Source organism: Struthio camelus, chromosome Z, assembly GCF_040807025.1.
Source record: "Struthio camelus isolate bStrCam1 chromosome Z, bStrCam1.hap1, whole genome shotgun sequence".
Classification (NCBI taxonomy): Eukaryota; Metazoa; Chordata; class Aves; order Struthioniformes; family Struthionidae; genus Struthio; species Struthio camelus.
In genome coordinates this window covers 11,736,815-11,763,219 of record NC_090982.1, presented here as the reverse complement: position 1 = coordinate 11,763,219, position 26,405 = coordinate 11,736,815, and the positions used below count along the sequence as shown (strand labels likewise).

The window sequence follows — 26,405 nt, the reverse complement described above, 5'->3', positions numbered from 1 at the left end:
GCACAGGCGCTGTAAGACACGCTCCCTGCAGGGCGGCGGGGGGACCCCTCTGCCCCTCGCAGGGGCGCGAGATGGCGGCGCGGCCTGCATTGCGCAGCCCGCGTCGGCCGCCTCAAGGTGCCCTTGCGGGCCGGGGCCGGCCCTCCGCCCGGGGGGGGGTGGGAGGGGGGGGAGTCGGGGGCGGCACTCACCGTATCGCTTCTTGCCGTAGATCATGCCCACCAGCAGGGCCGAGTAGCGGGTGAACTGCGGGGAGGCAGAGACAAGGGCGCGGCGCCCTCCGCTCACCGCCCGGCCGCCTCTGTCTCCCTCTTCCCCCCCCCCCTCCCCCAGACCAAACCGCCGCGGGAAGGGCGGGGGCGGCCGCACCCCGCCGAAAAGCGGCCCCCCGCGGCCCCCGTCGCCCTCACCTTGATGAGCGGCGAGACCTGCACCGGCGGCATCATCTTAGCGGCGGGCAGGGGGAAGAGGAAGGGCGGGCAACAGCAGCCGGAAGTGACGCGCGCGGCGCGACGGAAGGGGGAGGGCGCTCCGCCCACCGCCGGCCGTTGGGCGGCGCGCGAGCACGCGACCGTTGGGGGGCGCGGCCGGTGGAGGGGGGAGGGGTCTCGCCGCCATTACGCGCCGCAGCTCCGCTTGTTTACTCCTTACGCGTTTCCCCTCTGACCTGACCGTCTTCCCGGGTTTCCATGTTTTTCCCATGGAATAATTCGCTGTTCGTGCGCGAGAGCAGATGGCACATGGGGCTCTGTGCCTGCGGCGGGCTCTGGCGTACCTGCTTCGTGTTCGGCCTAGCGGTGGGCTCGTTGTCCGTACAAAGGAAGGTGCCACGTCCCTCTCTCGAATAGGCACCTAAAATAGGGGAAAAGCCCTGGGCAGGGCCAGAGGGATGAGCTAGTACGTCACTAGTGTGGTAACGAGTAGGTGGTGGTCTTACTAACTTGTCTCTCCTCTCTGTACTCCTTTCACTGCGTATGAAAGGAAGTCTAGGATACCTTTTAAGAAATACGTAGAAAAAATAAAATTCCTGCTGCAGCTCTCTGAATCTGGATAGCAAGGTAAAGTGTTGTCACCTGCTTTTACTAATCTGGACAGTAAGTGTTATATTAGTCCATCTATTGATACCCTTTTTCAGTTGAGAAAAGAAAAACGAAAACATCGATGCTATTCCAGGTTGGACTCATTCCTGTATTGTAATCTGTCAAACCACATGCCGTTAGGGGATCTCATTAATGTGAATGGAACCTGTAAGAGTATGAGCTCCTAGGGTTGCGGAACGATGTAATTCAGGAGCAGTTTACATAGTGTAGCCCAGTTGTGTTACAGTGTAACACGCAGCACAGTTCCCAATGGCCAGCGTTGCAAGTTCAGACTTGAATGCGGATAAAGTTATTAAAATAATGAGATAGAATGTATTTTATTTCTGGTATTTTGCGATCCCACATCACAGTGCAAGCTATGGTGCTTGCCTTCACTTCACTTGTCAGGTGTGTCCCTGGAAGAAACTCTTTTCTGTGCCAGTATGTTTCAGCAAACAGAGAAATAAAGCTATTAGAAGCTTAGCCAATTTTCTGTAAAGGCTCTGCATGTATATTTTCGCTCAACCTTTCTCTTAAGTCATAAATGCCCATTTTAGTGGAAGAGAAATAATGAGGAATAAATCTTTTCTTAATTTGAACGCTTACTAAAACAGGGACTAATGTACAGCTTTTATGAAGCTACAGTCAACAAGAATCTAGTCCAATCTCTCCGTGTTCATTCAATGTGTGATCTAGGCATTAACGGTAATTGATCATAACAGGGATGGATTCATAGCCAAGGAAGACTTGAAGGACACATATGCTTCTCTGGGTATGTATACTTTTATGGAGAACCAGCAGTTCATGCATTTACCTCTGAGACATTTATATTGACTACCTAATGGCAGATAAATTAATTTTTGGGTAATTAGCCAAACATCTTTGGTTCTGTTATTAATGACAAAACAGCTAAAAACTCAAATACTAGCTTTAGAAGTAAATAGGGTTGGAAACTAAAACACAGTTCTGCAAATTACTCCAATAGTCCAGATAGTCCAATTGGACTCCCAGATTCAAAGAGCCACCCTAAGAACCTTCTTGACAATGAATACTGGAAGACATCTTTTTGTAGAGAATGACAATTATTGTGATTGCTAAAACTGTGTATTGTGTTACAGTATTTGTTTTCAGATCATATATCTTCATAATGACACTTTCATGCCCTTAAAACCTAACCGTATATTTGTATAGTTGTGTAGGTTTTATAATCCCCAAGTTATCCAATGTTAAAAGTACTTTAATGTAAAAAAAATCCCCCCTAAACTGATTTTATTTCTTTAGTTTCAGATTCCCTCTACTGGATAGATTATGCCTTTTTCTAGTAAGGAACTGTGGGAAATAAAAACTTTGTATCGTACCAGCACGTGTCATGTGAGATCCACACACCGCACTTTCTCCAATATTTGGTTTACATGTCTCGGGTGGTGATCAGTCACCGCTCCTTCAGCAGCTTGTCACTCTCCTTCTGTCTTCTTGCTAAGGAGAGTAAAATAAGTCTGTAGCCCCCTTTGTATCACACACTTCTAAATTGTGTGTTAAGAAGCCATGTTGCAGCCCCATTCAACGTATGCTGAGATTGGGTCAAGACTTCCTGGATATAGATGTGCTATTGCATTTGTTAGAGATGACAGAACAATTTAAACATTGGAATCTCCCTCACTGTACTGTGTGTTCTGTTAAAAAGGTTCTGAGATTGGGCAGCAGGGAGGGAAGGGGCACTGCGCAAGGCAAAGGTGGGACATTTAGGAGGAGGAAGACAAAAAAAAAAAAAAAAAGGAAAAGCAACAGTTAACAAGGGAATGTTATAGCTGTGGCAGTTGGGAGCCCCTGAGGAGAGCAAGGGACACGTAGCCAGCAGGGATCAGATTGGAGCCAACCTCAGAGGTAGTCAAAAGAAAGGCTTTCCTGAGAACCCCAGAGGAAACTGGGGGGGGGTTAATCCACTCATTAAGTGTGCTTGACTGAAAGGGAGGACAGGAGAAAAGGACACTCCTCTCTCTCCGCCCTGAAAGAATGCAGTTAGCAGGGAGAAGATTATCTTCAAACATTTTGGTCAGTCTTAGCTAGCGACTTTGGATTTTCATCCATTGTATTGTCTCATTCTAGTTATTCTGCGTTGTAAAAACGTAGCGGTTAGGAATGGCAGCAGTTGGGTGGGATACTGAATACACGCAGATGACTGTATCTGACCTAGTAATTAGTCCATGAGGAGAAACGGGTGCTTTTGTGACATAAGTCAGTTATAAGATCTATTATAGGCAATTACATTAGGGAGAAGTATTTCCTTCATTATTATAAGGGAGCCTAGAAGAACTTGCTGTTCACAAGACATAGCTGTTCACGATGGAGAAGAGAAAAATCCCAGCTCTGCTGTGGTTTGATGTGCTAATTATGGACAGGTAAGGGGATAGGGAAAGCTGAGGTTTCGCCTCTGTATTCTAGCTAAATTGCCATCTATTTGCAGCATGAAACTTGCTTTCAGTTCCATCAGAAAAATGTAGTGTCTTACAAAGCAAAAGAAACCGAAGGCTTTAAATGACTAAAAAGCTGTACTCACTAGGTAATTGCACCCCCCCCCCCCATCCGCCTCCCAGGAACAGTAAGAGTAGATAATACAAAGCAACAGACAAATCCAAGATTCATGCCGTATTTGTTCACTGAAAGACTTTTACCTCTAATTTAGGTAAAACAAACATAAAAGATGAGGAGCTAGAATGCATGCTTAAGGAAGCCTCTGGACCCATTAATTTCACAATGTTTTTAAATCTATTCGGGGAAAAGTTAAGTGATAAGTTTAAAGTTGCCTGCATAAACTTCAGAGCAACTTTAGTTTCAACTGTCTAGATACACAATTCCCTTTCAGGAGAAGCTGTTCTTGATTTCAAAAGTCTATTACTGTTACAAGATTCTTCTAAATGGCTAATTCTGAATGACGGCCAAAGCCCACATGCAAATGCATCATGAAATCTGAAAATGATTAGGCACAGTAAATCCTTACTTCTTGGGAATTACTAAACTGCGTTTGTTGTTGATGGCTACTGTGAAAAACTCATTTTGGGCCGTAGTATAGCCACCTTGATTCTGTCTGCTGCCATAATAGCATGCTAAATTTTTTCCCCTATCTACTTGAAAGGTGATGTAAAATTGTGGTAGCTAGAGGGATGTGCTTAAAGACAGCGCTGTTACCATTGTTTATTTTGAAACATTGATACAGTTAATTTAATTGCTTGTGTTCTTCACACAAAGGCCTTCACGTGATGTAAATAATTCCTATTGCATGCTTAAGGAAGGTATGCAGGTATTTGATGCAGGTATGCAATCAAATTGTAACACAGGCTCTGGGAATCAGGAATAGAGCCAATTCTAATGCTAGAAAAGCCAGCATGTGCAAGTAAACATGTGTTATAAAAAAAGGAAAAGCTACTTTTAGGAGTTAGGGAGATTTTACCACTAAAATTAAGAGTTTTCCATGCTCCCTTCTTCCAAAATATTATAACTATTTTTTTCTAGTTACATGGACTTTCCAGTAAAGAGGGTTTTCTTGCTGTTGCACAAGTGGGCAACAAGTGGGCTGTAACTTTCATATCAGAAACACTAGTCTTTTAAAAACAGAAAGAAATGGTCTGAAAGATCCTAAATTTGGGATGCAGACTAATTCATAAGTAACATTGACAAGTCTCGTCTGCTGCCTTCTGGAAACTGTCTTGTTCCAGTTTTATTAAGCATTTTACATTAGTAACACATTTTTAGAGTAGGATGACATGAACGAATCCAAAAAACCCCAAACCTACTTCGTGACTAGAGTTTTTAACCATGCCTTAGAAAAATGCTTTGGCCATCCAGCACCATGTTGCAGTATTTGATCACATTTCCTTCAGCAGTAAGAAGCCATCATATTGCAAAATAAATTGTGTTCATCTGTTACAGAAAATAGACCAGTAGACTACAAGTCCCCATCCCCCAGCCTGTTTTTAAAAGCTAAGGACTCAGTATTTTTACTTCCTCTTGAAAACATCTTGTAATCTAAGGAAATGACATTTGGAACCGTTAATGTTTTTGTCCTCCCATGCTGTAGCGCAGAGGCAGAATTGCGAGCAGTGGACTGAAACATCTTAGCCGTTTGCATGACTGTGTTCTTAAAGACTTGAACTGGCAGGCTTCTAGCCCAAACAGACCAGCTATCTAGCTATCAGCTGAGCCATGCTGACTGACATAGTGCTTTCTGCAGGTACTGAGTCCCAAAGAAACTTTATTAACTGCATTTAAAATGCTTGATCCTGAGGGCAAAGAACACATTAACAAAGACTAGTAAGTGTAAGTCTGTGTTTGTTTTTTGAACCTTAATAACATGATTTGGTTATATGGGAGGCAACTAAGTATTCTGCGTCATGTTTCATATTCTTGTAAAATTAAGGTATCTGTATTTTAGCCCACTGCTCGTTAGTGTTATCATTTTCAAATCCCTGCCTATAGTTAAGATATACACAGTCAAAGGGTAAGGATATGCTTCTTAAACTCCCTGGAAGCTAACTGCCTGTGCTATTTGCTGCTAATCAAGCCGTGTGTAATTGAAATCTTTCACTTTCAGAGGTCTGAAGAGCTTTTCTCTTAGGGGAACCTGTTAGAAGAGTATTAGTATTCCATTCATTTGCAGAAGTAAATGAAGTTTTCTAATGTCATTGTTGTATGCGCTATATCAGTAAGACCTGAGACAGCTTTCATGCAGGGATGGAACGTGTGTATCTTCTCACTTTTTCTCTTTAGTACATTTGTTTTTAGGATTCCTTTCTGGAGCAACAACTCTGAGACACACCAGGAGAATTACAGATGAGAGCTCGTTGCTGTGTGGATCACTTTTGTTCCAAATACCAGAATTTAAGTTTTAATACCATAGCCGTTCAGCAGAAAGCTCAATGCCAAGTCAGTAACAAACTATTCAGCCACTTCTGTCCAGCGGATTTCTGGACAAAAGTTTTAAGATCATTAAACACTCTGAACCAGCAGAATTTTAATTAAATGTTACAAATCTCACAAATGCAAAGCAGCAGCAGTTACTAAGTTTCATGCTGATCTGCAAAGAGAATAGTCTCTGATGTTAGTGTCTATTTGCAGAACTAAAACCCAGTCTGGTGTTCATCCAGATGTTACCCTACCAGTACAACTTAAATTACATCACATATTAGGCAGCTAGAAGTGTTTTCTTAACTTCCAGCTACAAAGAAAAGACTGCAAAGTGTGATGTTCTTCAATTACGACATCACTTACTTTGAAATACAGCTAACTTGACTCAGTCATCTAATTAGCCGTTTCTCTGTTCCACCAGGCTGAAAGGCCTTTTGATGCCACAGGCCGACAAATTCAGTGCTGAAGACGTTTGTACATGGTGGTGTCACTCACATGGATGTTGGCATTAAATGCAAATTACTTTGTAAAAATGAGCTTTGTAAGACGTCTCATATGTTGAACTTCTAAGACAGGGTGAGAAAAAAAGCAAATTTTACATCTTTCTAAAAAAGGAGTATGTCTTTAAGCTAACAGCGAGGCTTTATGAACTAGCACCACCTCCTTTTTAGAGACTTTACAGAAAGGCTGTATTGAGTTACTAACTGGTGGGGCTCGATCTATTTCAAGCAATTAAATGCTCTATTTTTTGAATGATTTTCAGCAATTGACAGACATCTCTGTGCTGGATTTTTAAACAGCACTAAAACAAAGCTCTGAGGGAAAAAAGTCACCGTTATTCTTCATTTCTTTTGATGATACACAGACAAAACAGATGTTCCACTCTTCCCCTATCGATGCAGCAGGCAACTTGGGCTACACGTTGTTATGCTACACCATCATATTTGTAAACTCCCACTGAGTACCCTCACAGCGAAGAATCAAACTGAGCCAGTACAGAATTCCTGCATCTGTCTTGAATTTAACTGAAAAATCCAGTTGCAAGAGCTGCCCATAGTTTTATCAAATGCCAAACAATAGCTTTCACGGTCTGCTCTAAACTTGGACGGCAGGTTGAGTCAGTTGTAAAAAAACTACTTCCTGATAATCTGCAAAAGAGTTATTTGCAGTAACTTGGGTGTGTTCAAATAAAGTGGAAAAAGTCATGACCATTTATAATACACTAAACACAAATCCTCTCTCTTCAAAGAACTGCTGCTGTGGCTGTTGCTCTTTTCAAGAAATTTGAATAGCTACGTCCACTCATTGTCTCGAAGGCTGCAGGCAGGAACTCCCTCTTTTAGTAGTCACTAACAATTTTTCAGCTGGCGCTTACTTCATTTGTTATGGAAGGAAGAGACAAAGTTCATCCTGTTAGTGGCTGTTAGCATCTTTTAAAGCTCTTGAACGTGAATCCAGTGACAAGGCCAACACGTTTGAACAAACAGAACAGTCGTCTTTACAGAATCACAACTGTACTGAGAGACAATGGCCTTTTCCAATATCTTCCCATGCTTTATGTTTTGTCCAGCTTGATTTATTCAGCTTTTGAGGTAGTTGTTCTTCACTGACAGTACCAATATCGTCACAGACAGAGATTTCAATTTAAGTAAAAGGGGAGTTTTACTGCAATTTAACTTCTTCACTATAAGGAGATTTTATTTAAAAAATATTATGGCAAAGAATAGTATCCTGGGCTGCATTAGGAAAAGTGTCGTCAGCATGCCGAGGAAGGTAGTTGGTGAGACAGCTAGGGTGCTGTGCCTAGTTCTGTGGTTCCCAGTAAAAGGATACAGACATACCGGACTGAGTCCAGCGAAGGGCCATGCAGATGATAAAAGGGCCTGGAACATCTGTCACGCAAGGAGAGGCTGAGAGAGCTGGGACTCTTCAGCCTGGAGCAGAGAAGACCGGAGATCTTAGCAGTGTGTATAAATATTTGATGGGAGGAAGCATAGAAGATAGAGCCAGACTCTTCTCAGTGGTGCTGTGACAAGAGGCAATGGGCACAAACTGAAACACAGGAAATTGCGTTCAAACACATGAAGAAAAAAAAAAAAAAACCCACTCTCTACCGTAACGGTGGTCAAGCACTTGAACAGGTTGCCCAGAGAGGCTGTGGAGTCTCCGTCCTTGGAGATACTGAAAACCTGTCTGGACAGGGTCCTAAGCAAGCTGCTCTAGCTGACCCTGCTTAAGCAGGGCTTGGACTAGTGATATCCGGAGGCCCCTTCCAACATCAGCTATTCTGTGATTATCACAGTCATTAGAAAAGACTAATTTTTCGAGGGGCAAAAAGCTGTGGTCACTGGTAATGGTAATTCTGTAGAGAACAACCACTTAACAATTAAATTTTGAAATGTTCTGTCTGCTTGACAATCACACAATTATTGATGCCTCATTCTGAAATGCAGTTTGTTTCCTTAGAACTTACAAGAACGGTCTGTCAGAATACCAACGATCCTCTTCTCTATATGAGCTCTCGGGTCAAGTTTGGCCTCAAATTTAGGTTCTGAAATATTACTAAATTTGTTAGAATAATGTTACCTTGATTACATATAAAACCATTCTTTCTGCAGAAGGCATAATTCCCTCGCAAGTGGAAAGAAAGAAGAAAGAAAGAAAGGAAGATCTGTTACGTAGCCAACACAATCACTTGTATTTGTACAGCCCAGTTCACTGCTCCTGAAGAGCATCCCTCCAAGCGTTGGAACCAAACGCCTTAGTCAGGTTCCATTTCAGGTCCCATTTTCTTTAAGTACATCCGATAAAAATACTGACATTTCTGTGCACTACATTAAAAATATTTTTGTGTTTCAATGTTGCTTTCATGATCTGGGTATCAAAGCAATACTTACCACAGATCTTTTACCTACTCAGACCTAAGCCTCAGATCCCCATACACTTCCAAACAGCTTGCTAGCACACGGTGAATATTTGGCATTAATTCTCCTAATTGTTACGACAAAAGCTACTAGAATGAGAACGGAGACGGTTTGGTCATTCCTCTTCTAAGAAATGCATCTTCATGTTTTGTCTGAAGCAAATCACTATTCTGTGCTCAGTTTAATTAAGCCTCAGTCTTGAGAAGGAACAGTATTTATTTTTTTCATGGAAAGCAGATTTCCAACGTTATTTTAACATTTAACATTATTTTAATTGTAAATATCAGGTTTTGTTTCCACTACGCAGATCAAATTTAAGAGCTGGAGGCTTTCATTTTTTTATTGTACTGATTTTTATTTATTACAAATACACATATTCACTGTTTATTCACATTAAACAAAACCGTATAGAGCCAAAAGTGCTTTTATTGAATATCACAAGAACCCAGCAATACACAACACAGTAAACAACCCCACTGCAGGCCCTTCAGCATCAACCAGGTATAAAACCCCTAGAGTATCTGAAGACAATCCCTTCCATGAAGTACATAATACTAAACATTCCGTGTTGGTAAACCTTCAAATCAAAAGTGCTGATCAGACTGATCTAGAGTGAAACAAACCTTTTTTTTGCTTTCACTAACAGTTATTCCAGCTGTTCTTTGCTACAGTATTTTTTCAGAGGAAAAACAAAATCCCTCAAATACCTTTGAACATGGCAGAAAAGTTATCAGGCACTAAGACAGTTCAAGATACAAACTAATGGCTCTGCCCAAAAGAGACGTATAACCTTCTAGGGAACCAGAGCCCAAATGACTGTGCATACTCCCATCTGTACAGCTCTATGCAAGGAAAAGTTGGAGCAGCTGCACATTGGCCTAAAAAAACCGAACATCCCAGGGACTAGAACTCCTACTGGATTAGTTCTTTCGGCCCTCTTACTGAAACTCAAAGATGCGTAGGAGTTCATTGTATTAACTCCTTAGCTAGACTCTACATAGGGACAGACTCAACTCCCGGGCCTGAGGGGGAATTTTCATAGGTGGCAGGAAAGTCTCATAACCTCTATGACTCCTAAATCATGTCTTCAAGCTGACAGACAGACCTTTTTCAAGGAGGTTCCTAAACACAAAAACCCTGAGAAATCCCAATCTTCCTTTTTAATGGGGCAGTGTGTTTCACAGCTGAAAACAAATTTACCTGTGGTCCCACAGTTCTTCAAGTTTTTCCCCTGGGAGATTACAAAGCTGGTTCAAACCTTGGGTCTCATTTGTTAAATACATCCTTTTTAGAAAAATGAAATATGACTGAAGAAGAATTTGTGTTAAGGCAGCCTGGAAGACTGCATGTCGGTCACAATCGCAACTCCCACCTAAACTCATGCTCTGAGTCATTCAAAAGCAAGCACCTTTTGAAATGCTATCACAACTCTGTGGCTTTGCAGAAGAGACAGTGTCTCAACAAAACAAACAAAAATCCCACAGTCTGTATGCATAAACGTTTTACCGATTCACCCTCCAAAAATTCAGAGGTATCCTTCATGTCTTCCAGACCTCACTCGCTCTTCATATAGCAGCATAATCATCTTCTACCTATACCTGTGTTTGGCCGCCACAATGTCAGAGAAAGGGCATCTTGCTGAGCATCTGTCTGTGCGCCTCTGAAGTGAGTTATCACTGCAGTTATCACTTCAAGCAGCATTTTTTTCCAAAGGGGCAGTTTTAAACAAAGGAGAACATGCTTTTCTTTGTCTCTCCTGCTAACCCAACTTTTTTCAATTACGTGTTTTGGAGAAAGGGTCTTAAAAGCATTACTGAACCTAACTATGCCCCAGTTATGGTCAACACAAGCTTTAGTTTAGATCAATATAATCCATACATTAATTCAATGTGAGTTAGAATGAAAGTAACGTTACAATTTCACGTGCGGTCCATGGAAATTTAAGACAGCGTTTCACTAGGAGACAAACATGCTTCCTCTTCTTCTAGCAACACAACCTTCCGTCTGGAGAGAGACATCACAGACTTTATGACAGTTAAAGAAATCCTAACAAAAATGCGCAAGGCAAGAAAAGCAAACGGGATTACAATCTGCATAAGATGGAAAATCTCTGTGCTAAATTCACTTAACAAGCATGTTAGAAAGAAGGCCCCAAGGCTCACGCAAGGATAGAGAGCAAGCTTGGCAAACATGAAGGCATGCTCCTTGCCACCATATCTAGCAAAAGGATGCAAAGTTTCCCTTTCATGGAGAAGGGCCGTAGTCCATATTGCAAACTGAAATATGCTAGCAAAGAAAGTGATAACACAGCTGACCTGAATGGCTTCTATTTCATTGTGAGACTTCTCTGCAAATTCACTGGTTAGCTGATAAGCCAGCGGGAGCCCTCCAATGAAAGCCAAGGAAAGTATGTTGAGCAGTCCCATTAATCGGGTCGCCTTTGTTACATAAAGGAAGAGGGAGTGGTGGACAAACCAGAGAAGACCAATTGTTACAAAAGAGCCAAAGTAGGCAAGGTAGTTCGGTCTATATTCACTTAAAGCTTCAAGGAGGCTGCCATGGAACTTTTCCTCAACTTCTCTGGGATCAGGAACATTGTCTTCACTGCGGAGAGAAAAATTACTTTACTTTTCATGTTAATAGTATAAAAACAGGCCTCGAGCAGCACTGAACTACGCTGTTTTACTCTGAACAAGTACGAATGAACAGGCACCCACTTTATTTGTACTTCTCTAATTGGTAAGTTAAAAAGTATTTCAAAAAAACCTCTGCATATAAATTGGATCTGAAAGAAAATCTAAAAGTAATTTTTCTTTCTTTTCAGCTAAGGTAATAGAGCCGCCAGTAGGACTAAACATCTTTTATTGATACGTGCCTTTTATTTGGAAACGTAAAGCATAAAGCAAGCTTCGTTCTTCCAGACCTCCAAGTACATCACCCCACCCCAACATACACTAAGGAGACTGATGATCGCTACTGCTGAAATGTGCGTGTTAGAAGACTCTTGTTCACGCTCTGTAAGCTTTTTAGAAGTCGAAGAAAACGCTTGTTTAGTTTTATTTCTCAAAAATTACGTATAGACACAACTTAATATTGTACTTAGCAACACAAAGTGTGAGAGCCAGCACCAAGTCTTACCATATATCCAAAATAAGCAGCGTTGCTACAATAGCATAGACTCCATCACTGAATGCCTCTACTCGTTCCTTACTCAGAGGCTCACTGAGGTAAAACGTGAAGGTCTCTAAGCTACCGTGTTCCTCTTCATCTCTCTGACCTGGAAAACAAATCCAGATATTTACTAATAAAAGACAAAATCAGGAAGTATAAAACAAGATAACTAAGTTAAAAAAAAAACTGTCATCATCCCTTCTCTTTCTCCCCACCTGCCCAGATCTTTCTTTTTTTATTTACACAGGTCAGTCGCTATTTCCTTCTGCAGCTGTGCTTCTCCCCGAGGTTCACGTTGCTTCCTGGGACAAGTGCTTCAAGAACAAGAAACTGTCCATTAAAGTACATGGCAGACTGTTTCTACCAAGTGAATAGTGACTCAAAGCTGTAATTAAGCACAATATTTAAGCTAAGCAAAACAGGGCTTCCTGAGGCGTTGTACAACATCTAGTCAGTGTGGAGAACTACATGGTGGTGGGGGGGGGGGGAGGGGGAACAACTCACTGGAGCTGGGCAGCACTGGGGGAATCAAATCACCTGCTTTAAAATAAATCCAGTCTTTGGTCAGAAGATGGGGCGTTGGAGCTTTTAAAGGGAGATGTCAAACTCATCCCTGAAGGCTAGGCTTTGCTAGCCATGCTGCACCACTCAGGGAGTATATGCAAATTGAAGGAAAAAGATTTACAGGCTCCTGAGCAAGTAAAGAGAGTAACCGAAAGAAAAAGCAAGTGTAATCACCTCTCAGTTATTAGCACACTGACTTACACTACAAAAAACAAACAGTAAAGATCTCTGCTCCAGGCAGACAGGACCAAGATGACATTTTCTTTTTCTCTGCAGTACTAAGTGTAAGCTATCTGACAGGGTGAGAGGTACACAGCAGTGACCTGTTTCAGTAGACACTGGCAATAGTGGTATGTGTTTAGTCTCTGGCTCTGAGAATCTGCTTTCAGCTGTTTTAAAGCACTTCCGCCTCCCCATCAGGTGCTACTGCCCCATGGCAGAGCCGAAAGTATGTACTTGCAGTAAATACAGATAGAGTTACACTAGGCTGATCAGGAGCAGCAGACACAAACTCAAACGTGGTTTTTCTGCTGCCTCACCTACGGGGTGATAATTCCAACAACATGATCTCTTGGGTGTGGTTTTGTGGCCAGTTTATGTTGCTGCCAAAGTGAGGAAGTCCTGCTTTTGGCTCAGTGGCTTCATGATGCCACTTTCTCCTTTGTTTTAGCCCTAGCAACCTCCATTCTGGTAGAGTTAATGAGCTGCTGCTGTGGTTGTGCAATTGTTAGTGCAGATACAAGGGAGGTGAAAAGACAATAAAGCAAGGAGCACGATGGCACGCAGCATGGATTTACATTGATTAAATGTGTGAAGTCACGTCTTTCGAGCACAGTAGTTACATTAACCAAAGGTAACACGCTAAACAACTCGCTACCTTAGAACTGCTTGGCTTATACTACTACTACTTGTTACATACTCTCAGATTGTTGATTATCAGTTTGAGAACGTGGGAACGCACAGTATCGCTGGGAAGAAAGTGATTCAGGCAGACAGCTTCCTGTATTCTTCAGTCCTCATGTAACCTTTTTAATGGGGAAGAAGAACAGGTAGCCTGCAGCCATCACGCACGCATGGAGGCGTGTGTATGTATATTCAGGACAAATCAGAGAGTTTCTGCTTTCAGAAGCTATCTTGTAACGTGTGCCTTACACAGATCAAGTAGCAAATTAAGGAAAAAGCAGGGAAAAAACCCAACAACACAGATCAAGTATCAAATAAAGGGAAACGGGGAGGGAGGGGGAAACAGTTCAGGAAGCACAGCAATAAAACCCCAGATCAGTATGTTCTGAATACCAACAATGAAAACGGGAGTAGAAAAAAATTTACTTAATACTATGTTGTTTGGATAACAAGTTGACAACTTGTAATGTATCTGAATACACTCCTTATGAATACCGTTACTCACCAACAATCTTGGTTTTACACCACGTAATGAAGCGAGTGAGGTGTGGAAAAACGATAACAAGCCCAAGCAGTACATAAGACTATGGAGAGGAATAAAGACAGTCTTAGGTTAGTTACCGAAACATAAATTGGCTTCCAAGTTTAATATTAAATGATTACTCTCAATCTGTAGGTGTAATCACATGAAAGAAAAACAAATCTTGACTTTATGACATGGAAGAGGTTCGTCTGAAACACAGCAGTTTTCTGGACAGCGAGTGAATGGGCAACAACTGAATGCACATGCAACTCTACAAAACAAACCTGAGCACTTCAACTGAAGGAAAGAGCTCATTTGCCTCCTGAATATTACGGGTGCCACCTCATACCTAGTTCAGAACCTCAATACGTGGTTTAGAATCAGCAACGAGACAAGCTTAAACAGGAAGGGAATTAATCCTGTTAATAAAAATGTAGCAATCATTTCTTTGGAAGTTGGGGAACTATCCCATGTTTCTGATGTTACTTGTGACTCACCATTCAGCCTGAAATATCCTGTTTACCAAACAAATTGTCTAGGCAGCCCTGCACTGTGCTGGCAAAGCTTTCTGGATAACCGTGTAGCAATGGCAATGGCCACGGCTTAAAAAAAACTGTAAAAAATTGCTTTCTTTGTTTGAATTGCTTTTACAATTTCAGCACACTGCACAAAAAGCTAAACTGGAATAAGGTGACAGATGGAGGGGAGAGGGAGATAAAAGGGTTCAAGGGTTTCTTAGGCTAGGGCCAGAGAAACACCTGTGAAGGACAATGCCAAGGAGAGAGTACCCTGCTGCTTTTGACCACTGTTCTCTACAAACTTCATAAAATTGCACGATTCTCTTCTGGTTCCCTTATAGCAGCTGACTTCACCAAAGTTCTGTTCATTGTCTCTGTGAGGCGCTCTTACTACAAAAAAATCCCTCCTCTCTGAAATGTGAGAACATCTCCACAGGTTCACCACAGAAGAAAACGTTTTAACAGTGCCTGTCTCCTGAGCTTGTTTTTAAAGCATGTAACTGCTTCTATGTCCTTTCGTGCCAGCTGTCCTTAGGAGAGAAATAAAACATGCTGCCTGGTCCGCATACTACTCCTGTCCCGAAGACAGAGTGCGGCAGACCATAAGCTATTTACACAAGACCAACCTGGAGAGTAATTTGACTGTTATTGATATACAAGAAATTACACTGGGGAACAAGGTGAGGGAACAGAAGGAAGTAAGGATGCAAGTCACAGAAGAAGAAAAAAAAATATATGTTTTCAATTAAAATCAGGCATTTTCCTATTTGGACTTCATCATTCCGTGTCACCCAATCAGTATCAATGTGATTCCTCCCAAACGCGGGGATTATTTAGACACTGATAATTCCCATGCAACGTTTCTCAGACACATCTATGCCTGAAGAATGAGACAGAGGCAGGGAGACTCAGGATACATCCACAAACTAGCTTTCAGTTCCAAGTGGCAGTTTTGAAGAACGTGAAAGCTATTCACAACTCAGCAGGAGCAACTCATTACCATTTAATAAAGCAGGGGGAGGAAAATGCTGTGTAAGAACAGAACTTAGCCAAAAACATTGGTTTTGGATGCAAGCTGGACATCTGATCTACTTATTCTATTTGCTGTAACACCCTGACTTGGTGCATCAATTATTTTCACTTGCCTTTAGTTTTTAGGCAAGTGATATTCAACTCAGGAAATTTTCCACGTTATTTCAACTACCTCTTACGAGCAAGCAGCGGACTTACAGTTTAAACGATCTGCTTTTGAAGACTAGGAAATGTATTTACAAAAACAAAAACAAAAAAAAGAGAGACAAAAAAAGCCATGCAGAGCAAATGAAGCAAACACTCCTGACGGCAGGAGTTTCATAACCTATCCAATTCCATAGATTACATTATAGGTGGCTCCCTGTGAACCAAACACCTTCATCACAGAATAGTGGCCGTGGTCACATCACTACAGAACTGGCAACAGAAAAATTCTGCACATTTAGCATAGGAATAATTTTTTAATGCTTAGTCCTAAATACAGCTAAAACAAACTGGTGTGTCCAATTTTTAGGTTAACTGATCATTTTAAAAGAAGAATTAGTCAAAGAACTTACCAAAGGGATAAAGAAAAAAGAAAAGATGGCTGCTAAAAAGCATAAAACCGGTCCTCTTAGAATAATCTTTAAGATGTGATGTTTATAGAAGTTCTGGTTTTCAGACACTTGTATCTGTTGATTTAGTAGGTGTGGGTGATAGAATCCATATGCTACTATCACTGCCTGCAAAGAGAAGAGCATTACTGAAATTGTTAGGTACTAGTATACATAGCATTTCAACTATAAAACTGAAATTTTAAAACACCAAATTCCAACATGCTGAAGCTTATTCCTCCCTTCCACATGGGGGGCTGGCCTTAGAAACTCCAGGATTTCGCAGTATATTACACGTGAGGACCTTAATTTGCCCTCTAGGGCTTGTCATGACCCTGGTTCTTACAATGAAGACCAAGAAAGACCTCCACAGTAAGAAACAGCAAGGAACAAGGCACTGCCCCAAGAGGAAAAACTGTGCCATTTGGTAAGTGCTTACAACTACAGCGGAATGGCCATGCTCATTGACTCACTCGGCCTATGCTGGGCAGCTCAACAAGAGCCATAGCAGGAAAGATCAATGCAGTACACCAATTTCTATTTTCCCAGTGCATTTTTATCGAGCAGGGAAGGAGTCACAACTCAATGGACATTCAGATCAGCTGATCTAGTTACATAAATCAGGTTCAGAGGACAGCGGCAATACAACCATTCTTCTTATACATGGGCACTACGTTATCACAGCAGGCACAGCCTTGAAAAACAATGCCGTACAAACAAAAATGACATCTAGCATTTTATATCAATAGTTAATAAACCTAATTTTAGTCCTACCCAAGAAAGTCTAGTCTTGAAAAAACAAAATGTAAATGGATAGCTCCAATACCTGGATAAGGCCAATGACAACAGCACAGATACTAAACAGGAAAATGCCAAAAGGCACATCTGGAAAGGAGGCCATTAAAGAAAACTAGAAGGAAAAATGCAGCCAGATTAAACATTCAATTAAGAAACAATATAGGAATAACAGTAGAGAAGATGAAGTATTTTCTATTCAATATTGAAACTCAAAAACTTAAATAATAATTTGCTTTTCAACAAAACTCTACTAAACGAAGTTTCTAGCCGCATACACATGCTGGCATTCCAACTGAAGGCCTCTGGAGAGGCTACGTGAGCTCTGCTCACGTGTTGATACTGCAGAAGCTTCTGAATAAGAGAAGAGAGATGGGCTCAAAGCACAACCTTCCAGATGTTATGTTTTTGTTATAACTACCGGCTAGCACGTAGTCAAAACGTAATTTTGATAGTGCTTTCAGGGGACAAAATGTTCATAACTGTGAATATTCTTGACACTGGGAGAACTTTTTTGAATCTTTTAAGTTCTCTACCTCCACGACTTCCTGTTGTGCTAATTTTCAGCTTCATTAGGGAAAAAAATAGCAGGGAGACTTGCCAGGGTAACGCTGACAACTTTCTAAAATTATTTCTGCTTGAAGACAAAGGGAAAAGTGTGTGCTCTTGCTCATAAAGACCCTTTTACTGACCATAGCCCTACTGTTTGCAGATTAATTTATATATTATATATATATATATAAAAATATACACACACAAATTTATATATATATATATATATATATATATATAGTTCTTACAACGTTATAAGTATATGCAAAATCTATAGTGAAACAGGTTCCTTTCATACAATTTTTTCTATTCATACCATGAAAGTCAATCAACATGTTAAGCAACAGCTCTGTTTGGCTAATGCAGTGTTCCGCTGTAGATACTCCTCCTAAGTCGAAAGGGTATCTGACATCAAATTTACAGATTTAACAACTGAGAGACTGGCTGTGCCAGAAGCAACATTGCAGTCAAAAGTGGTATTAAGAACCGTTTAGATGACAAAGAGAAAATACCGTGCTGTCTAAGGAAGAGTTTGTAACTGTTATTTCCCTTACAAAATGCAAAATTCTAATCAGTCAAGTTAGACACGTTTGAAAAATTCCAAGAAGCCATGACTTCCCATTACTGCCGCCTTTCTTCTAGAACATCCATTTTCTAGCAGGTCTATAGCATGCAGCAGTTCAAGACTATATACCATGTTCTCAGGCGTTTTAAAAAATTACGGCTTCACTGCTGCAATCGATTCAGGGATTATACTGTAATAACGCTTTCCTGAGTTCCTGAATACTTGGGGTAAAGTCTTTCCAGATAAAGAAAGAAAAACCATGCAATTTACACATAAGTCAAAATATTAGAAAAGTACTTACTGTGTATGGCAAAAAAGTTATGATCATCATACAAGCCTGAAAAAAGAAAAGCATACCGAAACATTAGCTAAAATACAACCCAGCAATCCAGTCATTCAAGATTTGTCTAGAAAATGCAGCACAAACCATTTTAATACTTGTGCTGCCTCAAGAAAAAAAGATTACCAGAAGTAGATGAGCTACCTCTGCAACAAACGGCTAGTCCTGAGTTACCATTTTTGTTTCTTAGAGCTCCAATACTCACCTTCCAGATTTGTTATCCAAATTATACAGGCTGATTTTAGAAACTGCTAAAGTTTTGTTACCACTAACTCAAATAAATGTTTTGCTTATGTTTCTTAACAGACTTCTTCTAAAGTAGCAATGAAAAGAGTAGCACACCTTGCTATTTTTCCTCCTAAGCAAATGCTTCTGATTTTCACCTGCGAAAAGCATTAATTTATGAGTTCAAATATTGCACACATTTGAGAACATAGGAGAAGAAACTAAAAAAAACCAAAAACTCAAGAACACAAAAATACATTGGTTTGAAAGCTACATTATAAAAGAACGACATGCCTTAAGCAATTCCTCTCACACAATTTCTTGCAGCATTACCTCACAGAATTTAAACCCAGTATTTTTATTAACAACAATTAAATGAACTGTATGTATGGACACTGTCAAGGAGTAGAATTTTAAACAACACAGTAAGATAAAAGCTCTAGATGAAAACCGGATTACGTTCACCATTGCAGCATCCCATTCCAACTATCAGTAACCAAAATATTACAGCGTGGCTCATGAAAGAAAACACGCTCTAAAATAAATGAAGATTTTTTTTTTAACAAATAAATTTTAGGGCAGAGTAAAGCTCAAAAAAATGATCCGAAGACACTATTGGTGCCTCAGTAGTAGGTGGTTTTGGAAACATTATATAATCCTATCTTCCAAATATACTGGAGAATGAATTTCTGAGGAATTTAAATAGAAAGATACCTGAGATCACGGCTGTAATTCAGACCCACCATTACGATTTTTCCCTCAAAAGACACAGCGCTTCATTTTCTTAAGCCTGGAGGACAGTTGCCATACAGATCATTAAAGTCAACAGTTTTCTCCAGAGAAGACTCCTTAGCTCACTCAGAGGAGCTTCAGGCTAACCTGGTGCAGAGCTTCTTTTGCCTTACGATTAAACATGTGCCTGCTAACAGCAAGTTAGGTATCAATCTGCCACTTTGGCAAGGAGGAATTCAAACTCTGCATCTTCCTGGCTTGAAAATTTGGCAGACTTACACTATCTAAACTAGGAGCTCTCTGACATCTAGATACAAACATGTGACAATATTACCTGTGCTAGCTAGTAAAATATCAAGTATTCTAACAAGACTCACCAGATTTAGAAGAGCGAGGACATCATCTATGAGCTCTATCACCTGAAACAGCCTGCCAAGGTAAGGCAAAACACCATGAACAAGCCAGCTCCCCAAAATACGCGTGATAACGCTGTCAACGAATTGTACATCGATGACATTGTAGGGGAACCTCATTTCATTTGCTCCATGATTTATACGAGCAAGCCTAGGTTGTGCACATGGAAGTCATTCATTAGTTTGTTCTTATCTAGCTTTTCAAATTTTTTCAATCGAGTTCAACCACAGAGGAGTTAAGAAAAACCTCATTTCAATTAGAAGGATAAGCAGAATAATATTTATCAAATTGGCTTTTTTCTTTTTTTTTTCCCCTCCTCTCCATCCTATATCTGCACCTGAAATTGTATCCTCTGCTGATCCGTCGATTTCACTGTTAATGAAGAGCGAATTTACCTGTGAAAAAGGGATTCAGATGTCAGCCCCGACCCACCGAGTCGCATTCCAAAACCCTAACAACGCTGAGAGCTACAAATGGACGTTATGCCTTGAAAAATGGGAGCTGTGAGCGTGATTCACAGGTAGGAACCGATGGCAACTTTCCTTAGGACTTGCCCCTTCATTTACAGGATGAAACACATCCAAGCCACAGAGCAGGCTACTGGGTTCCTTTCTGCCGCAGCAGTTTTGCTCCGGAACAGCTATCTTCCATCGTCTGGTGCACGCGTGGCACAGGACTGCCAGGAAACTGTTAGTGCACTGCATAAGGCTCAGGATCTACAGGACAACTATTATTAGGTGTTAACCAACTACTGACAAATACAGGCGAGGTTGAGAACTAACTGGAGACACTCAGCCTATGCTCATTGCTCATGCAAATATTGCTGAAGCATGAACGAAGGCAGACTTTCACCAGTGGACACTGTTTGCTTCTCACACAAACATCTGAACGTGTCTATTTGACATTCACATCCCAAAATAAAAATGTAGGCGTCAGACTGACTTTTAGCTTCTCAGACTAAGCTATGTTGTGCGGGGAGCTGAGCTCTGCAACAGCATTGCACAGATTTTCTAGAACAGATTCAGATGTTCAGGGAGCATCCAGAATCTCTGATTTTTCTCTGTCTTATATACCTTTGTGAAGAGCTATTTTTCTGATTTTCTCTGAATTTGACTTGGAAGAACAGAGGCAAGCTTATACTTTCAGAACCTGAATCTTTCCAGTACATCAAGGCTTAACGTTCCTTCTCATGAAGGTACAACAGAGCTATTGTTGCAAATAGAAAATAAGTTCTTTTTGCAAACTGCCCCATAACCAGTTAAGGAAGTTCCTGCTCCAGGGAAGCGTTCACATTTAAAAACTATGCTCAAGTATTTACTTACGCAGACAAAGAACAGCAATGGTAATCAAAGCCATTACCAAAGCAACGGTAATGCAAAATATCAGTTGCAGGTATCAAATCACAAGTTGCACATCCCTATTAAAGTGAGATCAATCCACTTACTTAAGAGGAAGAAAAAATATAGTAAAATTTGTAAATTTCAGAATCCAAGTGAAAACTGTCCTGATTCCAATACTGTAGAGAGTAAGCTGCAGAAATAACTTGATTCTTAGCCTAACGTAGAAGATTTCAGCAGTGCCATAATTTGACCTAACATTTCTTCAGGTCACGCCTCTTTTAAAACTGCACTATTCATTCATAGCCTTCTAATACACAATGATTTGTGAATGTTTAGAGGTCTGCCATATTACTTGAAAAAAAATATATAAAAGAAAGACCCACTGCAACATTTCAGCCGACCTGTGAGCACTGGAAGGTGTTCACTACAGATAAGAGTATCAGTTTGAAAAAACAAACAGTTGCATTGGGTTACAAATGACTGCTGTTTAATTACTGTAAATATTTGAGAGTATTCCTGGGAAACCAAGCTATTAGGAAAAGACAAACAAGAACGCCTCCAATTAACTGAGCGCTAAAGAAAACACAGTAATTTCCAGTGCCTTCATGAGAACACAATCAAAACCGGTTTTTAAGGCAATGGAAACACGACCAACTTTCCTTGTTCTTAAGGATAAAAGCCCTCAGCATACCATGGCAGTAGACCAAACTCGCTCGTTCCCCTTACCCTCCCCAGAAGATGCCTGTATGTTAATTCTTTTAAACTAAGAAACGGGTAGGTAGCAGTGTCCACAGCTCTACAATGTAAACACAGCATCTGCAACATCAGTTTGGTAAGGAGTACTGCTGAGGACGGGGAAAGAGAAACTTTGGACTAGCTGTGCTGTCTGAGTCCTCCTCCTTGTGCAGCACACAACTTAAGCAGCCATGCTGTTTTAGCACAAATAGAAGTATAACTCCACCTAGAATATGAAGTTAAACAAAGAGTAACTCCAATTTTAAAGATACAACGCTTGTTCTTTTATCTCAGTCTTTCAGTAGCGTAAGAGTACGTTTAGTCACTGCTTTGGATATATTAAAAATGAACACTGCTCTACAAAAGATAATCCAATACAGATATGCATCAGACACAGTTATCTGCTGTCCTTTTAAACAACAGTTTTTCTTTAATTTTGTAGTGGTATTAAACACTCCCAGTGCTCCTACCTTACATGAGCTGCCCACGCCACTGTGACTATTAAAAAGGTCATCAAGTAGACTGCAATTTTTGCTAGAAGAAGCTGCTGAACACTTTCACCTAGTTTCTGAAACAAAACATAAAGGGACACACAGACAAAGGAAGAAGAAAGGTCAGTGTTACATTCTGAAGTTATTAGCAACGTCTGCCAGCGAGGAATGTTGTACTGTCACAAGATACGTTTTCTGAAAACACCTGCCGAGAACACAGTTCTCTTCCAGCAACCTCTTTTCACTGTCCATGCAGAGGAGCTGCTTTACTAGGCACTTGTAGTTAACGGCAGATGAGGCACCAACACATCTGCCTCATTCACAAAAAGGCTTCCCGATGCCCTAGCCACCACCTGACTCGTTTATGCACTCTCTCATCCCCGGGCGGATGCGTTTCAAAGCAAGGGACGGCCACAAAACGCCCTTCCCGTTTTCTCAGCCCCGACTTCTGGCGCAGAAGCGTGACAGCGACTTTCCTGCCGCCACTGTTCACGGCGGGGCAAGGAAGGGCTCAGCCACTCTCAGTTTTGCAGGTGTGACCGCACGGGCCTCAAGGGACTCGACGCAGCCCGTCTGCCGCGTTACGCATCGCACCCGAGTCTCCCCAACTAAACGAGACAAGGTGCCGGATGCGGGGCCTTCCTCCGTTTTCAAAAGCAGGAGGAATAAATTACCGTGAGACGCTGCAAACCTTCTCACACGCTAATTCACGCTCAGGCGCGTACGAGCGCCCCAGTTTCAGGGCCAGGACGCTCGGCTGGCGCGCCGCCCGCGGCCCCTTCGGCCGACGCTGCCTTGCAAACAGCAGGTTTCGCTCAGGCAGGTTTAACTGGCGCGGCTCGCCCTGGCCCTTAAACCAGGACTTCCCGTGGGTCACCCGGGGGCTTCGGTCCCCCTCTGCCTCAGGAAGGGGGGGGACCTCCGCCGGGCCGGCGGCGAGGCCGCCCGCGGCCCCCAACGCCTGCCCGCCGCGCGCCGAGGGGAGAAGACACGAGCGACACCCGAAGGCCACGGGCGCCGTTTACCTGATCGGGGTGTATTCTGGTGTGAGCCACGGGCAAAATCTGAGACAATAACAACAACAACAGCATTAACTAATAATAATAATAATCCGTTAATAATAATAATTCGTTTAATAATAATCCATGCGCACCTGCTCCCTCACAGAGAACTCCATCAAAACACAGAGTAATAATAATTAAAATTAACAACCCTCCACCCACCCACGCGCGGACTTCACGCCAGCCCCGTGTCAGGCAGCGGCGGGGGGAAGGCGCTCACCATGACGGTGGCGATGATGGAGAGCAGCGCGTCGCTGTAGGCCAGCAGCCGGTGGGAGGTCTGCGTGCTGCCGCCCAGCTCCGGCTCCGGCCCCACATCCAGGCCCAACCCACGGCCCCCCTCCACCGCCGCCGGCCCCACCGTCCCTCCGCCGGGGCCCGGCGCCGCGGCCCGCCGAGCCGACATGGGCGCTGCGCTGGGCTGCCACCCGCCGCCACCGCCGCCGGCGGCAGCAGCAGCAGCAGCAGCGCCGCCCTCGGCCGGGCGGGGCCGCGGCGCCGCCATGACACCTCCCCCCCCCTCCCGCCCGGTGTTGGCCGGGCGGGGCCGCCATGACACTCTTCCCCCCCCCGCCCGGTGGTGGCAGGGCGGCGCCGCCATGACACTCTTCCCCCCCCCGCCCGGTGGTGGCAGGGCGGCGCCGCCATGACACCCCCCCCCCGGTGTTGGCCGGGCTGCGCCGCCATGACACTCTTCCCCCCCCCGCCCGGTGGTGGCCGGGCGGGGCCGCCATGACACCTTTCCCCCCCCCGCCCGGTGTTGGCCGGGCGGGGCCGCCATGACACCTCCCCCCGGTGTTGGCCGGGCTGCGCCGCCATGACACCTTTCCCCCCCCCGCCCGGTGTTGGCCGGGCGGGGCCGCCATGACACCTCCCCCCCCGCCCGGTGTTGGCCGGGCGGCGCCGCCATGACACCTCCACCCCGCTCGGTGGTGGCCGGGCGGCGCCGCCATGACACTTCACCCCCCCGCCCGGTGTTGTTCACACATCACCTTATAAAACTCCAAACTAATGTTTTTTATTTTATTTTTTTTCCCCTCTCTCAGCCTCAACCTATCTAGTCCGCTCCCCTTCCTTTACGTGTCCCCCCCCCCCAACCCTGAGTCTGTGGTAGGTTTTTATCTAGCGGTATCTCCATCATCATCCTCTCTAAATCCCCCCTCCCCCCCGGCCCCAGTTCCTAGAAAGCCCATGTTTTAGGATTGGCAAGTATACGAGCGATGGCCTCGGTGAACTTTAATTCGTAAATGGCTGGCTCTGCTTCCCCCAAAAAGTCCAAAAACTGCACTTCAGTAGTGCAGGAGCTGCTTCCGGTAAATCATGGTCGATTTGCAACAATTCCTCCGTCAAGTCAAAGGAGGCCAGACCAGAAATATGCAGCGAAGCAGGTACTAAAGACAGGAATGAACTTGGAACGGAGTTTCTGGAAGGAGCTGTCCAGGAAACATGCTTGAATTGCAGTGGAAATCTCTGAAATTCGTATTCATAGGAATCAGAAGTAATACCGCACGGCCAAGTCAAAAGTTGGAGCAACTGGTGGAAGTCACTCCGCTGCGCCCCAGGCTCTGCACAGCAAGAGAGGGCGGTGGTGGAAGTTAAGCTCTTGAATCGGTTAGGGCTTGTAAGAAAATGGATGGGTCTCCAGGAGCGCTCAGGCTGAGCAGCTGCCGTGCCTGAGACTTTGAGCAGTCGTCTGGGAAAGAGGCACGTGAAGAGGGCTAGAAATCGGGATGCACTGCCGATTTACTGCACGGGAAGCAAGAAGAGGCCATAGGAGAGGACTGGAAAGCTGGGAGACCTCACCCGGAAGGAGTTTCACGGAGAGGGCTAAGCAGCCTGGTAACCCAACGTGTACGGGGAAACTTCTGCCAGGCCACTGGAACGGGCTGGCCATGGGCCTCAGCTAAAAATGAGCCGGGAAATCTCCTTGGGAGGATTTGTGGCATCTCAGAGGTGGTCCGAAGAGAAGGTCCCGAGTATATTAGCGACTGGAATAGAATTTGTTCTGCAGTAGTTTCCTGAGACGAGTAGATGAAGTAACAGCAATTCCATTTCGGGCCGACCTGCACGGTCTGAGCTGGAGAATGCAGCTTTCAGGTGATGAGGTTAGAGAAGGAGGTGACTGAGACCGGAGGAACCACTTGGACTGTGAGATCTCAGGACTGCATCTTGTTTCCTGAACGCGAGCTCGAGTTTTGTGCAGGTGAAAGAAAGCAGAAAGATAAGTAGAAAAGAAAGAAAACAGTGGAGCTGTGGAAAAAAATAAATTAATTTGTAGAACAAAAAAAGGCAAGGCTTTGGGTGAAATACTGAAATGGTGTGCCAGATTCTGGTAAAACATGCAGGGGCATGTTGGAACAGGTACAGTTCTGTGGCTCTAATTATTTTTGTGGGGTGCTGAGCAATAATCAAAGTCCAGCCGCTGAAGTGATTCCATTTTTACAAGGTCTTTCAGTTCAGCTTTCAGCTTTCCAAATGCAGCTGTCTACATCTGCTTTCACCTTTCCCCCCCCCCCACACACATTTGGCCAGGAAACATTAGCAAAGGAAAACATGACTCTTACAGAAGCAGTTCACATTCATGGAGCAAATTTACCAGTGATGCATCCTGGTTTAGACTCTTAAAAAACAAATACTCCTCCTTCTCCAAGCCCCCAAAACATTCATGGAGCATGGGCAGTCATTCTCATAATCTCTGACCTGCTGAGGCAATACAGACAGAGGCAACCCTAACCCTCTTGGTCTGGTAACTGTACTTTTTGGCTTTCACTTACACAAGTTCACCAGTTTCTCTACACCTTGTTTCTTATCAACCGTCAGGGTTGAGGCTGGAGTATTTGTGTACTCTACAGCATGCTGAGCAGCGTATGTTGAATGGGAACAGGCAGTGTATAAGGCATGAGATAAAGCACAATCAGTGCAGCATAAAATGAATTCACAAGGGAG

General features: G+C 43.2%; 2 protein-coding genes and 1 long non-coding RNA gene across 3 annotated transcripts; 2 read left to right on the top strand and 1 right to left on the bottom strand.

The window, feature by feature from the left end:
- The first annotated feature begins 414 nt into the window (after nt 1-414).
- On the top strand, nt 415-8,385 carry MYL5 (myosin light chain 5). Its single transcript, XM_068927860.1, has 3 exons — nt 415-495; nt 1,776-1,851; nt 3,763-8,385. Exons 1-3 carry the CDS (start codon nt 415-417, stop codon nt 3,921-3,923), a joined length of 318 nt encoding a protein of 105 aa, XP_068783961.1. The 3' UTR covers nt 3,924-8,385.
- An 866-nt stretch (nt 8,386-9,251) lies between these two features.
- TMEM175 (transmembrane protein 175) lies at nt 9,252-23,897 on the bottom strand. The gene is made up of 10 exons (XM_068927332.1): nt 23,680-23,897; nt 23,424-23,462; nt 22,378-22,475; nt 19,796-19,847; nt 18,423-18,458; nt 17,036-17,119; nt 16,174-16,338; nt 14,049-14,127; nt 12,044-12,182; nt 9,252-11,509 (listed from the first exon to the last, which is right to left on the bottom strand). The coding sequence occupies exons 1-10, from the start codon at nt 23,863-23,865 to the stop codon at nt 10,846-10,848; spliced, it is 1,542 nt and encodes a 513-aa protein (XP_068783433.1). The 5' UTR covers nt 23,866-23,897; the 3' UTR covers nt 9,252-10,845.
- LOC138064488 (uncharacterized) lies at nt 11,526-14,128 on the top strand. The gene is made up of 2 exons (XR_011137753.1): nt 11,526-11,891; nt 12,324-14,128. It is a non-coding gene; the product is annotated as an uncharacterized lncRNA (long non-coding RNA).
- Nucleotides 23,898-26,405: the final 2,508 nt, after the last annotated feature.

Coding starts and splice junctions, on each gene's coding strand:
- TMEM175 (XM_068927332.1), bottom strand. CDS start 23,865: ATGTCGGCTCGGCGGGCCGCGGCGCCGGGCCCCGGCGGAGGGACGGTG. Junction 18,459..19,795: donor TCCTCGCTCTTCTAAATCTG/GTGAGTCTTGTT, acceptor TTCTTTTTTCAG/GCTTGTATGATGATCATAAC. Junction 16,339..17,035: donor TTGTCATTGGCCTTATCCAG/GTATTGGAGCTA, acceptor TTCTCTTTGCAG/GCAGTGATAGTAGCATATGG.
- MYL5 (XM_068927860.1), top strand. CDS start 415: ATGAGCGGCGAGACCTGCACCGGCGGCATCATCTTAGCGGCGGGCAGG. Junction 496..1,775: donor GCGGGCAACAGCAGCCGGAA/GTGACGCGCGCG, acceptor TGTGTGATCTAG/GCATTAACGGTAATTGATCA. Junction 1,852..3,762: donor GGACACATATGCTTCTCTGG/GTATGTATACTT, acceptor CCTCTAATTTAG/GTAAAACAAACATAAAAGAT.